The following is a 16,403-nucleotide window of genomic DNA, read 5'->3' as shown; positions in this document are numbered from 1 at the left end:
TAGATGAGTCCAATCATAACGTGCCTGTGGAAGAACGACCATCTTCAGGTGGTCATATCTATCTTTCAAATTATTCCACAGTATGACTGGATCTTTAACAGTAAGATATTCCATTTTCAGGCCCTCATCAAGGTGATGGCGTAGGAATATCATTGCTTTGGCACGGTCTTGGTTTGATGCCTGATTTTTATCTTTGATGGTGTCTGCCAGACCCATCGCATCAAGATGAATTTCGGCATCAAGCACCCAAGACATGTAGCTTTTGCCCGATATATCCAGGGCTACAAACTCAAGTTTAGAAAGATTTGACATTATTTAGAAAAAGAAAGTCTGTACCTCTGATACTTTCAAAGTATTTTCTCGAGATGGCAGAGTCTCGTGCTGATAACGTGTTATAAAATAAATACTATAAAGTAGATAAACTGAAGACAAGTATAGAGAGAAACTGATATATTATTCAACTTCAAATTCATGTACATAATGAACTGAAAACTCCTTTATTTATAGAAGAAAGGAAGCAGCTGCGAGGCTTTTCAGGAAGCAGTTGCAAGGCTTTTCTTTAGCTGTTTGTAAGCTGTCTGCATGAGCTGCTTGCAACCTGCTTGTTTAATAAGAAGTTGCTGCAAATCATTTCATTGAGCTGCTTGCAACCTGCCTGCATCAGCTGCTTGTAGATAAACTTCACTAAATGAATAGCGGAGTAATAAATGAACATCCACTATATAATTATTTTCATAACAATTGTAACAATTTTGACTATACTTGTTGCTCTGCAATTAGACCTTTGTAGTACATATTATCCAATGATAAAAAATGTAGGCCACCGTCTCTCCGATGAATCATTCTTTGTCTTATTGTCTACCAATCAAAAATTACTTGTATATTAAAAGAGGCATACACTTAATTATTATAATGACCAAGTTGCCAATCTGACATAAAAAATTGAAAGAAATCTCAATCACAGTCCCAATAATTTTTGTACTCCCATAAACTATCTCTATATTCTGCCAAAAATTGGGTCCATGGCCGAACTTTTTTGGCTTGGATTTTTTCCTTCAAGAATCTCCCTTTTCCTATTTTAAGAATCACTTCTTGTTTTTTCACTTTCATTAACTCTTTTTTTCCTTCTTTGTTGTTCCCAACATTTTAGCCTTCTGTTCATCATTGTACTATGATGGACAAGTACTGAAGGGGGTTTCTTCTTGTTCAAAGCAAAGCTCATGTCTTTTTGCTTCTGGGTACTTCTAAAAGTGCTTGATTTGAGGTAAAAGAACTAGGCTTTTTTATTTCTGGATATATGGATTTCAGTGTTTTCTCAAGTGGGTCAGATTAGTTTCGAGCAGGTATAACAGAATAGACTTTTTCAGTTTCTAGTGTTAGTGCTAGTGAAATTTGAATTTTCTACTCATTTGAGGACATGGATTGATTTTGGTTTATGGGGTTACGAGTTTGTGATCATCTGAATAGTTGATGGCAGCTCTTGGAGGATTCTTGAATTAGTCAATATTAAATACTACTTTGTTGTATTGTGCGGGCGAGAGTTAGCACGAACCCGGTGGAATAGTCGAGCTGCGAGCAAGCTGTCACGAAAACCATCGTCATAGAAAGGAAATAGTACTTTGTTGTATCTGTGCCGGTGAGTAGTAGCAAGTATCCGGTGCAATAGTCAAGTGCAAGCAAGTTGTCGTGTAAACCGTGGTCATAAAAAGGAAATAGTACGTTGTTGTATTGTGCTAGTGAGAAATAGCAAATAGTCGAGATGCAAGCAAGTTGGCTTGGACAACACCATCATAAAACAAATAGTGCTTTGTTGCATTTGTACTGATGGGAGGTAGTAGATATTTAGTGGAATAATCGAGGTGCGTGCAAGCTGGCCCGGACACCACCCTCGTAAAAATAAAAAAAATAAAAAATACAGTACTTTGTTGTATCTCTTACAAGACTACAAGGGGAGTAAGCGGAGGAGGACGGGCGGACCCATTATCCGGAGTTTCGACCAGAAGAAGTGTAAGTGGAGAAAGGTAGAGGGGCGGGTCCATCACTCAAGAGTTTCGAGGGCTGCGGTTGGCCCTAGACGGAGTTCTCGGTCATAAAAAAGAAGTACTAGAATTGGAGTGGTGAGGTGGAAGAGGATGAAGAGAGGGAAAAGTGAAGAGAGAGTAATGGGGCCAATGTTTCCAAGGCTTCATGTGAATGATACAGAAAAAGGAGGTCCAAGAGCACCTCCAAGGAACAAGATGGCTCTTTATGAACAGCTTAGTATTCCTTCTCAAAGATTCAACCCTGGTGATTTGCCTCTTAACAATAATACTAACACTGTACCTCCTTACTCAAGTCAGGTAAACCAAGTTCACATAGCTGTTTTTTATTTCTATATTCTAAACTTTGTCAGTGGTTTTAGGTCAGAACATTCTGCTTGAATTTACATTGTTATGGTAAGCAGAAGCAGATCCAACATACAAACAACGGGAGACTCTACATGTGTATATATAAAATCCAATTTAAAAATATTTATATATGTTAAGAGGTGCACCATTTGTCTTTAAATTTTGATTCCACCTCTACTGAGAAGTAGCTTTTGTTGTTGAGTAACCCCGCCAACCCCAAAAGCAAACCCAAAAAAAAGGAAAGGAGAAAAGGGGGGGGGGGGGGGGACAACCTGATGCACTAAGCTCCCAATATCGTGGGGTTTGGAAAGGACAGGATCACATTGAGTCTTAAGTACGCAGCCTTACCTTGTATTTATGCAAGAGGCTGTTTACCACGGCTTGAACATGTGACCTAGCGGTAACATAGATGCAACTTTTATTGTTGCGCCGAGGCTCCCCTTAAAAAATCCAAAAACAAAAGAAAGAAAAAAGATAATAGGTTGTTCTTCTTGTTAAGATAAATGGTAGTATAAATATTTTTGCATTGAGCTTGAATTCCGGTGCATTGCTTGACGATGAAAAATGAATCAACTGTCATCACTTTATGATTTGGTATCATGGCATTGCTGCTTGTCTATGTTATCTGCACTTTTTGTTCTTGTGTGTCTGTTTTTTTCTTTTTACAGAAAAAGGGGGTGGGGGGGTGGGGGGGGTGTGTGTGTGTTCAGTTCGAGTAAGGCTTACATTGGAATTTTTCCTCTTTACCAAGTATCAAGTACCAATAACTACAACTAATTCCCAAATGTTTCACTTTAATGCTCCAGGAGGATGCTATTCAACTCTGTCGATGCGATTCCATTTTCTTAAAGGTCTCTTTATGCAAGTTTGATCCCTTCTTCCACGTAAAATATGTCGTTTCCATTCCTCCATTTTTCTCCTTGTGGTCATAGTTACAGTTAAGGTAACTGTGTACTTAAGTTGTGAGGTGGTACTCCCTAGTTGCTGGTTTAGAGGGTTTCTTGATGTCAAACTTTATCTTTCCTGACTGAGCTGTTATTTCTATTTTTAGTGCATGGATAGTAAGTTTGTGGTTGTTTGAATTTGTTATATCTGAGTTCAGCAACTAAATTGTGTAGGGGAATGATCATGAAAGAGGTGTATTTTTCTCGAGACAGCTTCCTGATCCAGTTGAGAAGCCACATGGCAGCAGTTGTGATTCAAATACCCCGTTGCAGAAAGTTGAGTCTAGAAAGCAAACAGAAAAGAATGATTTTAGAATTCCCACGTTTGGTAATTTCAAGGTGGATCAGGGACATGTGAAATCTTATAACATTCTTGATATGGAAAAGCTCTCTCCCTCTAATCAAGCGATTTCAGGGTGCTCAAACAAAGAATCGAAAGAAATTACATGTCTGATTACGAGACAGCTTGGTAAAATCCAGCATGGAGAGAACTCCAAAGCTGGTGCAATAAGCCGTAAATCTACCTCAGATTCTTTATCTTTGGATAAGGCAGAAGGTATTTTGAAGCAAACTGATAAATTGTTGCATTTCAAACCGAGAAAGAATCATGCAAATACCTTTGGTGAATTACAGACGACCAATATTGTACGGTTACAATTCAGACCTGATTCTCGAGGTGATTGCACTGTCTTTTCCGGATCTGCCGTGGATGTCGATAATGGTAATTCTTCATTCCATTTGAAGGAATTTGTATCAAAAAAGAGTATAAATCCTAATAACCTTATTAATGATACAGAATCCCCGGAAGACAAGACATGTAAATCATCACAAACAGGAGATATGGGCCGGAGTGATGACTTATCAGAGACTTCTATGGTGGAGTATGTACCTGAAATGGACATATCTCCCGATGATATTGTTAGAATAATAGGACAAAAGCGTTTCTGGAGAGCAAGACGAGCTATTGCCAAGTAAGTTCAGTTTCTTGGTGCAAGCTTTGATTGATTGTTGCATATGCTTGAGGTTGATATCTTCATTTTCTTATCACGTTGTGCAAAAATGAGACGTAACATTCTCTTTGGCAGATGGGTTTTTGGGGATATTATTAGTTGGCTTTGTTTTGAACCCGACATTTACTTGCTGATGATGTACTTTCAAGTATCACAAAGATCATGACTTGTATAGTGAAAGTAAAATTGTCCCTTTTGTGTATCCTTATGGTATTTTTCTTTTTGGAAAAATAAGAGGGATGTTCTCCTCAAATATTTCTACAGTAAAATTCTGTAGTGTACTTCATCATGCTTTTTAATGCTGATAGGCTTTGTTGAACGCTTAGACCTAACAATTTTGTATTGATAGCCCCGCTTTTCGTTTGCTTGAGTTTGTCTTTTTAGTTTTAAAAATCTTTAAAAAAAGAAAAAAAGTTTAACAATCTAGAGTTCACTGGTTATTGCAATTCGATGTGATTGGGGAAGCCTTCAATTTGTGTAAGCACCAAGGAGAATTAGATATAATTTATATTCTTCTTTTAGTAATGGTAGTAATCATTGTATAATTTAGAGTGGTATTCATCTTCCAGCTGATTTTCATCTGTACATGAGTCTTATATTAGTTTTATTTTGTATCGGTACTTCGGCTGCATGAATGTTAAAGAGCTAATCTCTTTTTATCTGTTATTTGTTTTCTTGATGCTGTCCCTATTGTCCTGGTTACAGCCAACAGAGAGTGCTTGCAGTTCAAGTATTCGAGTTGCATCGACTACTCAAGGTAAAGCAGCTGTAGAGACTGAATAACTTCAATTTATCATCTTTGAGATTTTGTATTCCCTGTTTTTCTTTGGACTTAGTATTTTGCTCAAGTTTTTCTGTTTATTACTCATTAGGTCCAGAAACTGATAGCTAGTTCGCCAAATAGTATGCTCGAAGATGGTTCTTCTTTAGGCAAACCTTTAAAGAGGTTGTCTACTAAAAGACTTGCATTGGAGTATAATGTCAAAGCACCTGAAAATGTTTCGAAACAGAAGAATGATTCTGAGAAGCCTAACTCTAGGACGGAATCCAATGCCGAAAATGTAGGAGAGACATCTCTTTCTAGCCGCAGACCACTTTCAGAAATCGCGTCACCAACACCGGTAAAACACGACTCCCACATGGGTCCGTGGCTCTTCAATCAATCTTCAGGGCAGCAATGGTTAATACCCGTGATGTCTCCTTCTGAAGGACTCGTATACAAGCCACACCCCGGACCTGCATTCACGAGTCCAGTATATAGAGGTTGTGGACCCCCGAATCCAAACTTTTTAGCTCCAGCATACTATCAAAGAATGGGAGCTCCTTTCGCGCCTCCAACTGGTCATGGCTACTTTCCTCCGTTTGGCATGTCAGTTATGAATCCAGTAATCCCGTCTCCAGCTATTGATCAACCGGACCAGATTGCTGAAACAAGTTCTCAAGGTCAGTTCTCAGAAGGGAGAGCTAATTTTAACATTCAACACCAGAACTCAAGTAACGTTGCCAGTGAGAATAATGTAACCATGCCAGACGTGAGATTGTATCTCTCTAGAGATTCTGAGTTGCAGGCCAGCACTGCAAGTAGTCCAAGTGAAAGAAGTCGTAGAGCAGACGTGGTAAACTCCACGGGAGGAAGAAGTGTGTTTCCTCTTTTCCCGACTTCTCCAGCTAGCAACCCTGATCTTAGGCAGCAGCAACATTTTCCTAGTAGTCCTACCAAAGTCATCAAAGTTGTGCCTCATAATGCGAGGTCTGCTACAGAATCTGCTGCTCGGATTTTTCAGTCGATTCAAGAAGAGAGAAAACAACAATGACTCGGATTTCCATCATCTGCTATACAGAGAATAGAACTGACTCTTTTTCCGTCATCTAGAGGGTGACCATGTACCTTTGATAACTCTATCGGTGAGCCACTTTTTAGATAATATACAGTGTACAACGAGTGCTTCTTCCCATGCTGTACACTTGAGTCCATTTTTTTGTTGGTCCTCATTTTGAAAATGGACAGAGCTCTCTTAAGATGTCTTCGTTCAGACTTCGGAGTTTGGATAAATGAAAAAGAAATTTGGAACCTGCTGTAGAAATTTGGTCGTCATTTCATATGTATTTGAGGTTAAATTTTCCATTTGCATGTGTTGCTACAACTGATTGGTTTTATGGATGATGTGAACAAATTAATTTAGCATCTAACTGTAAAGAAGCATATCTTTGAATACTTTCTGTTGCATCCCTATCTTTAAAGGGTGAGGGCGACAATTTTTAGTGGTAGTAATTGCGAACTCATTCTATGTTTGGGGCTCTTGTCCCTTGTACATTCTTGTTCGCGGGAAATTATACCAAATGACTTCAAAAATGGATGGTCTTGATTTTTTTATCAACGGTTTGGCCATAGTATTGACCATGGGGCAAGCAGGGGCAACACTTGTTAAACTTGAAGTTATGCCCATTGGGCTAAGCGGAGTCAAAAAAATCAATAGTGGTACCAAAGTGTCCTATTTGTGCAAGTCACCCGTTCATTCCTTGGTCTTGCCGGTTTGGCTTCATATTGCTCATAACTTAGTTCATACAACTCACCAATTTTATTTGCTTCTATGGGAGGCTCGCTTCGAGCAGGTTTGGATCACTTACAATACACGGGCTCTATGAAAAAGAATGGGTTAAAATGTTTTGAATATGATTTTAAAAATGTTTTCGATATGGTTCTTTTCCGTATTTCACACACCTTCAAATGATAGCTTAAACTTGAGAATTCTCACTAATGGCTAACTAGAAAAGCTAAGCTCAGAAAATCTTCAAGAAAATATGGTAGTAACTAGTAAATCAAAAGCATTGTAAACAAGTTAGATCCCTTTGTTGATGAAACCGATTGATAGACGATTCTCTCTTTCATTCCCAGCTATCGGTTTCTGAACGCAAAGTCGCAAACACAGTTTCCAGGAAAGATTGATTTAATTCTAGTACTTGAGATATTGTGAAGGGTGAGAGACAACTCTACATTGTCACTTATTTCTTTTCCGGTTTAACCATCCAATATCCGAGCCCACTGCTCAACTAATCCGAATCCGCATCAGGCAATCCCACCAAGGGGGTAAATTAGCTTCTTACAAAAAAGATTCTCTATTTCTATGATTTCAACTTGAGACATCTGATTCAAGGTGGATAAATCCCGACCATTCCAGCACACCCTGAGACATCTGATTCGGTGGTCAACATTGCCACTCGATTTTTGAACCGTTGCAATCAAACCACTAGGAGCAATGCAATGATCTTCTCACTAGATCACCATGAGTCAGACTAGTACCAGGCAGTGTACACAATCATATGCCAAATTTGTATATAGGAAAAGCATAAGACATGATTTATAAGATCAAGTACAAGGAAATTCTGTATAGTAGTAAAAGAGGCACAGCAAAAAAATATTTTGCACTCTGCAGGATAGCCGCATGGTGTGTGTGTGTGTGTGTGTATAAACTAGTAGCCTGTTAATGACATAACATTGATCACTTTCCTAATGTGCACCAAAACACTACTGCTCTCTACTTCTATTTAGAGGTGAAATTCACAAATGAATATTTAGTGGGAACTGGGAGGAATGAATCTCAGTTGTGGTGATATGCGAAATCACTTTTGGAAGCTGCCAAATTGATAGTTCTGGTGACTTGAAATAAAGTCAGCGCCGCCCGTTGATGTGGACGTGAACCCGGATTGGCCAAGCCCGGTTCCTTGACCCATGGCTCTACCCATGTAAAATGTAGTAGGCCCTTTTTCTTTCACATCTGACCCATCGGTCAATCCACCCACGATGCCTACATCTGCAAGGTTGACCTTTTTGGCTGCAAATTTTGGGGGGGGGGAAGGAAGAATAAGTACAAACACCTATAAGATGAGTAACTATAGCCTAGTTCTACTATATAAAGCTAACAGATTCAAACCTAATATCTAATGGTAAGCATACTATGTACAATTGTTCAACCACCAAAGGGTCTGGGGTCACTGGTGGAACTGTAAAGGTTCCTCTACCCTTAACCAGAGGACTCGGGTTTGAGCCCTGAGAATGGAGTCCTCTTTGGTAGGGACTAGGGAGCACTAAAACTCCCATAGTGAGCTTCTACAACTTCCAAATTAATCGGGCCACTGGCTTCCAGGCACCGTATGGTTAAACCAAAAAAACATGTAGTTGTTCAACAGAATGTTGCCAGTGATGACAGAGAACAGAAACTTACGTGCAGAGATATTCAGATCAATCAGTCCACGGCTCAATGAATCAGCCCATATTCCAGACCTGACTTGAAAATCATCCTTCTTTGGTGCGGGCTTAGCTTCGACAGGAGATTTATCTAATTTGCTAGGAGTCTCCTCCTGATTCCCACCACGGTTAGCATTTTCACTGGCTACTGATACAGGATCAGCATGAGAAACAAATGTACCAAAAGGATCAGAACTATCAAAGGTATTTAGTGGAACTGCAGCAAATGGATCAACCGTAGTAGCATTTATCTTGTCTGATTTAGAAGATCTGATATCGCATTGTACAACAGGATCTGGTGCAGAAAAAAAATCTATGGTTGAAGAAGCTGTAGATGAAGAGGCAGGCTGAGAAGCAAACAGATCTACACTTATCTGCAGAAAAGACATATGGCCAATTTTTAACTAACAAACCAAAAAGTAAAATTGCAAAAAAAACATGATGGAGTGTTGCACACTGGAGCCTGAGAAGTTACCCTCACCTCAGACTGTGGTTTCGCCGATACAAAATTGGCGTCAGCAAATAAATCAACCTCTGATGGATGACTGGTGACAGTAGAATTATCAGCCAGAACAGGTGTTGGTACATCCAAGAGGTCACCAATCAAATTTTGTCCAAATAGATCTACTTGGTCAGATTTTTCGGTGGAAGGCTCTGCTTGACAATCAAAAGAAATAGTAAATTGCAAAGAAACAACAACTGAGCCTCAATCCAAAACTAACTAGAACACACATTCTACATGGAATAGGTTCCAGATGAATTTATTATACGGATCTTTCTTTAAATATTTTGCATCACAGAAACCAAATCCAATAAAAAAAAAATTGCTTAGGATTTGCCCCATTGGAATTCCTGCCAGGTTGTTGAGAACAAAATATCAAGGTACTTAGGCTTTCTTTCCATTTTCCGGTAAATCGAGTCCTTAAGATTTTACTGGCATTATCTTCGTCAAATCAGAAAAACAATCAACCAGACAGGTCAACTAAAGAAAGGCTTCATTGAAGGCCCTTAATCACACAAACAATAGGTTGACTACATGCACAAGTACCAAAAGGCAAGGGTGTGCGTGGAAGCGGGTATAAACATGATAGAGAAAAGAAAAGGGTAAACAAACTAAAAGTGAAAGTTGCACAAGGAAATCTGTATGTTGTGACTTTAGCACCAAAATGTAATATTAATGCTACATCATAAAGCATATAAAAATGAGACGTACATAATCATGAGAAAAGGCTGCTCAAGTTACATGACCATAATGAAGATTTCACTTGATTTATTTTTCATTTCTTTGAAATGTTTGAGGACGTCTCTTTTGTTTGCTCCCAAGTAGTTGGGGAGTTACTTATTTACCTTTATATAGAAGTAATTTCCTAGGAAATAAGAAAATACGTTCCAGGAATGCCCAAGTTTAGAATCCTCCATGTCTTACTTTTCGCCCACATATATTGTCACAACTCTGCAATTTGGAAGTTCCTGTCACACACCCCACCCACCCAAAAAAAAAACCCAAAAAGAAAATGTATTTCATGTAAAAAGTTGCATTGTTCGAAACATCCAAAATGTTCGGCACACCACTTCATTAGATAAAAGATTAATTTAAAGATAAATGTCTTCTCTATGAAACAAAACGACAGCCGGACAAGCAAACCTTATCTTTGGCTTTTCATAACCAATAAATAGCGTTAGTATTTTGTAGTCCAGCCAACCTCTTTCTTCTTTTTTTCTTTTGAAGGCATCAAAAGGACATCTTTTTAAAATTTACTAATTTCCCACTTGGAAACCTAAGCTTTTGTGAGGCGAAAGAAAAATTCTTCCTATCTTTTGGATCCCCCAAGTGGATATCTGATAGATAAAAAGACCAGTTAAGTTCTTTGGCACAGACCACCAAAAGTTTGTAAAAGTGAAACTTTGCCTTTGTATGCAAAACATTGGTGATACTTCACCTTTTTTTTATGACTGAGAAGTTTGGCTGGAGCCGGCCCTTTGGGCCAACCGCAGCCTTCGAAACTCACGGTGATGGGTCCACTCCTACCTTTCTCCACTTAAATACCAGAGTTGGTTCGGTTGGTGCAAGGCTCAAACGTGCTAAGACACAAGTCCCTCAACCTTTGCCAATTGAGCTAACTCCCAGGGGCAAAAAGAAATGAAATGGAACCTAGTGATACTTCACCTTTTTATGCAAACATTAGGCAAAAGACTTGGAAAGGGCCTTCTAGAAAACATAAAGTAGAATAGCATTGCATCAATTACAGATATACAGATACTTACTAGTACTTGAAGTCCCTCGAGGATCAAAATCATCAAAATCTTCCTCATATTTGCTTAACGATACAGCTGCGCTATGTGGAGGATTAGAAGTAGCTTTATTAGGTTTACCTACCCTCTCTGACGTCTTTGATCCACTAGATGAAACAGTGTCTTGAACCTTGCTGCAAAATGTCCTTGAGTTTAAGAAAACGGATATATAATGGAGTTTAAAGTGCAACAGTACAACCATTGTGGAGATGATTGCCACTTAAACTTTAGTCAATTTGAATGCTAAATCTAACAGTGATATAAAGAGGAAAATAAAGTTCGAACAGGTACGTATAAGCTGCCTAAACATGCCGGACAGAGAACTACACAACAATTGAGGCCCAAAAGTATGCATAGAGTACACTATGCAGTAACCAATTCAGAAAATTGAAGACCCAATTGGGGAGAGAACCAATGAAGAAAAAGAGACAAGTTTCTCTCTTTTAGAATCAAAAGCAATTAGTAAAACTTTATATACCCCCCCCCCCCATTTATGCTTTATTACACTTCTCCCTCAATAGAAACCAGATAACACCACACTCTCTCTAATCCACATTCTTCACTCGCATCACTCTCTTCAGATACCATAGCCTACAAACCCATTAACCTGCTTATGGCAATAAAGAAAGCTACTGGATTTGGTAACTAGAGTACTAGACCATCCTAATGCAGTTTGTTACTTTGTTTCTTGTAGAAGATTCTAGGCCCACAAGTTGGTGATGATACTTCCCGAAGAAAAGTGAGGAAAGAAGAAACAAGTCCACTGGCTCTAGAAGTTCTTTGTCAATTATAATGACCTTCTTGATTAGATAACAACAACAACAACAACAACAACAACAACAACAACCCAGTATAATTTCACTAGTGGGGTTTGGGGAGGGTAGTGCGTACATAGACCTTACCCCTACCCTGGGGTAGAGAGGCTGTTTCCGATAGACCCCCAGCTCCCTCCCTCCAAGAACTCCCACCTTGCTCTTGGGGTGACTCGAACTCACAATCTCTTGGTTGGAAATGGAGGGTGCTCACCACTAGAGCAACCCACTCTTGTCAAACAACAAAAAGTATGATTAACTCAGATATGATTAACTGATGGATATGTTAAGTTACTAAAAAGATTTTAGTGCATTGTTCGTCCATAGAGAGTGACCATAATCATGTATACTTCATTTAACATGGGTTTGCCGAGGCAATCAAAGAATCAGGGTTTAAAATTGCTTCTTCCCGTAAATCTAGAATATGCAAAAAAGAACTTGGAGTGAAAAGTCACGCAATACCAATGAAATGATAAAGTGAAAGGACAATAACAAAAGATCTTCAGTCCCAAATGCTGCCAGAAATAGAACTTTTGGCCCTTTCCTTTACTGATCATTTTGTTTATTTTAAAAAAGGTACTTTTTTGGTAATTTAAAAAAACAAATTTGGCCCTTTCCTTTACTGATCATTTTGTTTATTTTTAAAAAGGTACTTTTATTTATTAAAAAAGAAGATATATGCAATTGAATGGTTATACATCAGTGCATAACAGGCTGTTGCAACTGTAACGAAACCAATAGTAAAAACACCTATGCCACAAACCCCAAATACGAATCACGAATTTTTCAACCAACAGTACATGGTTAAAAAGCTCAGAGTACAATAAAATAGAAGGACAAAGTGAAGCATAGTAGAGAAAAAATAATCATACTGACCTTCCAAAACGAGAAGACCCCTTCTTTGATTTAAACTGGTCAATTTTATCTTCACCATACCGATCCTTTTCCCTGTAACTATCCTTAACTGAATCGCCATCACTTTTATTTCCAAAACCTCCATATCGATCGCCACTCTGAAAGTTGCTGCTGCTATTTAGGGAGGCAGAGCTCGATTTAAATGTTACTCCAGAAGATGACAATCCAAAGTACCTAAAAGGTGGCATTCCATCATGACCGTGCAACTATGCAACTAGTTACCAGGGACTCATTGAATAATCAAGAGCAAAGTCAGACCCTACAGGATTAACTTACTTGTCGCGATTTGCAGCAGCTTTATTTCTAGCGTCTTCGATCTTTTCCTTGTTATTCAATAGTGCCACAATATTTTCTGCTTTCTTCCTCACATTGATCCCCATATCTTTCCCATTGGGTTCAACATACTCGAAACTTGTGAGAGACTTGAGTAGCAAAAGGAAAGAGGGAAAGAGGTAAGATACACGGGGAGGAGGGGAAGGACCACACTCCTTTAAGTATGACCATGGCACAACTGTCATTGGCAAGGAAATTTAACGCAATGACACAAAAATACATACAGATATCTGATAGGTATGTTCTACGATCTCATCAACAGCGCGTTCAGATCCGTGAGCCACCAAATACTCAACAACAGCCAAAGACTGGTACCAAAAGTATTTCACAACTATTAGACCTTATATAAGTTGTTCGAGAAGGTACAGAAATGAAACTCAAAATTTAAACAAAGAACCGACTATTGGGAGCTTGATATTTTAAACTTTTCTTCAGTTTTCTACAGGTTCTTAGGTTTTTACAATTAACTACAAAAAGTTGATACCGCAAAAGGATATAGTACACACCTTATAAACATAACGCCAATTCTTTCCTGTTTCAGTCAATCTTGTCCACAGGACATTCATAACCATCTGACACTCAGAGCTGCAGGATACACCAGTAATTGATAGGTCAATGAACTTACCTTTATGATGAGAACAAATGAGAAAATCCAAATAGTTAAGAATTAGCAACTATATTGATGAGGTTGTACAATTTTTTTGTAGCCTGAGCTATCTCAGCCAATGCAGTACCATGGGGGCCCCAAGGTTCATCATCCGTAGCGTCCAATACCTATTCATGTTAAAATATTACATTATAATCAGAATATGAAGGGGAAAGGACAAAAAGAGCATAGGATGCAAATCCATAGTTTTTGAAAGTGAAAAAGCACAAATAAGAAAAAGGCCTCAATTGCTTTAGGATTGTACTACACATAGGCGGATATAGTCTTTTGGCTACGGCTTCATCTGAACCCAGAATTTTTGACATGAAATATAGATATATATGTAAAAACCTACTAAAATCTTAAGAAATATTAGATATGAACCCATAATTTTAACTGTACATTGAGTTCAATGCAAAGTTGAACCAATTAAATTTAAATTCTGGATCCGCCTCTTGTACTATAATAACTTTAATTGAAAGATTATTTCCTAACAACCTGTAGAGGTACAGAATTTTTTGATAATTGAGATAGAGAAAAGACAAGAGTGGACTGAGTAGAAGAAAAAAGCAAAAGAAAATCCAAAAGTAGAACTAGCATAAGAGGAGGACTTGACAAAAAAATGAAGAAGAAAGAGTCATTTCAAAGGGAAAATAGGAAGCTAAAAAGCAAATCTGAGAACTAGTGAAACAGTAATAGTTAAAGAAGAATTGCTGCAACCCACAGAAGAAGAAGACAACAAAAAATACACTGAAGTATGTCGGGAGAGGAGTCCTAGCACTCACAAGAGAATGCCCTATTTCCTTATCCTCCCTTTACCTATCTCTTAAATCTTTAGGATCAAATTCAAAGAAATGATAGCTTCTCCATTACTTTGTGCCTCGCTGTCTGAAGCGCAGACTTCTTCTGAATCGCTTCATTTAACCCATGATAAGTCCCTCACTTCGCATGCTCAGTCGAAATTACTGTTAATAACTGTGTACATATGATACAGACATACAGTCCATACAACTAAAGTTTCCCCAGTAATCTCACCATGTAGTCTACGTTCATCACTATCTGATTCTATTGAATACATGTCGAAAGAAAAACAGCAAAAAGCACCATGATCATATGCCCAGACATCTCGTCATTGGCATTTCAGCACAGACATAATTATGACTTTCACGAATCTCATTTCTGCATCAAATGATAGATATTACACTTCACAATGCATGTGAGAAAGTGGTTATTGGCATCTACCACAACATAATTAAGTAGAAATTTGTTGATCAACAAGTAGGAAACAGAAAGACCGAATCTAGTTCAGAAAAACCAATAAACTTCAGACAAATCCTTAGTTTACTAATCAGTCAATGTGCTTTCCTTGAGCCATCTAGTTCTTTGTTAATCATCCATTACTATATAAGATCAAGGAATAAATATTATTTCCAAACTAAAACACATGATCCCTTGATATCGAGAAACAACAATTTGAGTTCACCTTTTTTTAGTCCTTTGAAACGACACGTGCTACTCCTTTTCTGAGAATGGGTGCACCGATACTTTTCTTTTTTTTTATAACCGAGAAATCTCTGAGGTCTAGTGGCACACGATTCGAAACTAATGGGTCCGGTTCTCTACCCTTCTCTACTTAAATACCAAGTTTTTGTTTGTGGCAGGGTTCAAACTCGTGACGTGCGTCTATTGTGTAATGGGTGCACGTACCGATACTTTGCACTCATTGACTTACAACAACAACAAACCCAGTGTAATCCCACAAGTGAAATCTGGGGAGGGTAGTGAGTACGCAGACCTTACCCCTAACTTATGAAGATAGAGAGTTTGTTTTAGGTAGACCCGCGGCTCTTTGCACTCATTGACTTAAAATACTGAATTGATTTCTATGTTACTTGATTATGTCATGTACTTTATGTGTATTCTACAAATATTAATGCTAAAAGTTAAAGCTGAAAGTATTTATTTTAAGCTTTTTTACCTTCTGCTCAATCTCAGGAACCTTCAACACTTTCAAATTCACCTCCCTCTTTCTGCAAAACACACAGTTCACCAATTTTCAAAAAAAAAAAAAAAAAAAAGCGTAAGATATTGGGGACAAATTGAAATTTTCACACAAAAAAACACGATGAATTAAGAGGTAAGAGAGGAAAATAGCTTACATTTCGCGAACTGTTTGATCGAATACCTTCATGAAATCCATATTGGACCTGCAAATCACAAAATTCGAAAAAAATTGAATTTGAATTCGTAAAATATGTAAATCGAATCTGAAATTTAAAGTTAATGAATTTTTCTAATGACTTTGATAATTTTGGGGAAAATATATTGGGTTGAGAGAAATACGTGAAACAGATGAGACTTTTGTAAATTTTTTTATTAAACTAATACTAATAAAGAGAGAAGCAGCAGAAGAAGACGAAGTTTGTTATCATAATTCGTTATTCCTAAAATTCTTTTGATATTTGTATAATTATTTTAGTAGTAGGTCGCTAGTACATCCGACTACCTGCTTAAAATATTTTTCTCTAATTCTTTTTGTTTTTTTGATTGAAAAACTATTTTAACGTCCCTGAAATCCAGCGATTTGCTTTTAAAATATTTTCTATACTTCCTTAAATTCCAAAATTAGTTTAACAATAGGTCGCCTAGAACTAGGGGGGTGTCAATGAATGTTTAAAAAACAACTAAACCGACCTCGTATCGCACTTAATCGATTTTTAGATTTCTTTTAATAAAATTATAGGGTTTTCTATAAATTTACAATTGTACCGATAATTAGGGTAAGTTCTTTATTTTATAAAAATAAATTAAAAAATAT

The 16,403-nt window shown here is 37.8% G+C and overlaps 2 protein-coding genes across 4 annotated transcripts; one reads left to right on the top strand and one right to left on the bottom strand.

Annotated features, from left to right (window-relative positions):
• The first annotated feature begins 948 nt into the window (after positions 1 to 948).
• Positions 949 to 6,543, top strand: LOC107804272 (ELF3-like protein 2). Of its 2 annotated transcripts, XM_016628123.2 has the most exons (6): positions 949 to 2,339; positions 3,194 to 3,238; positions 3,506 to 4,052; positions 4,128 to 4,302; positions 5,047 to 5,098; positions 5,214 to 6,543. In XM_016628123.2, exons 1-6 carry the CDS (start codon positions 2,133 to 2,135, stop codon positions 6,153 to 6,155), a joined length of 1,968 nt encoding a protein of 655 aa, XP_016483609.1. In that variant the 5' UTR covers positions 949 to 2,132; the 3' UTR covers positions 6,156 to 6,543. The 2 variants fall into 2 exon arrangements, with proteins under 2 accessions (XP_016483609.1, XP_016483611.1); XM_016628125.2 differs by lacking the exon at positions 3,194 to 3,238 and having other exon boundaries at positions 951 to 2,339.
• A 1,135-nt stretch (positions 6,544 to 7,678) lies between these two features.
• LOC107804273 (clathrin interactor EPSIN 1) lies at positions 7,679 to 16,039 on the bottom strand. 2 transcript variants are annotated; one of them, XM_016628127.2, is made up of 12 exons: positions 15,929 to 16,039; positions 15,745 to 15,792; positions 15,564 to 15,615; positions 13,634 to 13,713; positions 13,446 to 13,524; positions 13,164 to 13,247; positions 12,883 to 13,028; positions 12,568 to 12,780; positions 10,853 to 11,013; positions 9,069 to 9,241; positions 8,565 to 8,961; positions 7,679 to 8,174 (listed from the first exon to the last, which is right to left on the bottom strand). In XM_016628127.2, exons 2-12 carry the CDS (start codon positions 15,783 to 15,785, stop codon positions 7,963 to 7,965), a joined length of 1,638 nt encoding a protein of 545 aa, XP_016483613.2. In that variant the 5' UTR covers positions 15,786 to 15,792; positions 15,929 to 16,039; the 3' UTR covers positions 7,679 to 7,962. The 2 variants fall into 2 exon arrangements, with proteins under 2 accessions (XP_016483613.2, XP_016483612.2); XM_016628126.2 differs by having other exon boundaries at positions 15,887 to 15,930.
• Positions 16,040 to 16,403: the final 364 nt, after the last annotated feature.

This window comes from Nicotiana tabacum, chromosome 19 (genome assembly GCF_000715075.1).
Source record: "Nicotiana tabacum cultivar K326 chromosome 19, ASM71507v2, whole genome shotgun sequence".
Classification (NCBI taxonomy): domain Eukaryota; kingdom Viridiplantae; phylum Streptophyta; class Magnoliopsida; order Solanales; family Solanaceae; genus Nicotiana; species Nicotiana tabacum.
The sequence above is the reverse complement of the archived record's forward strand: the minus strand, read 5'-3'. Positions and strand labels throughout refer to the sequence as shown.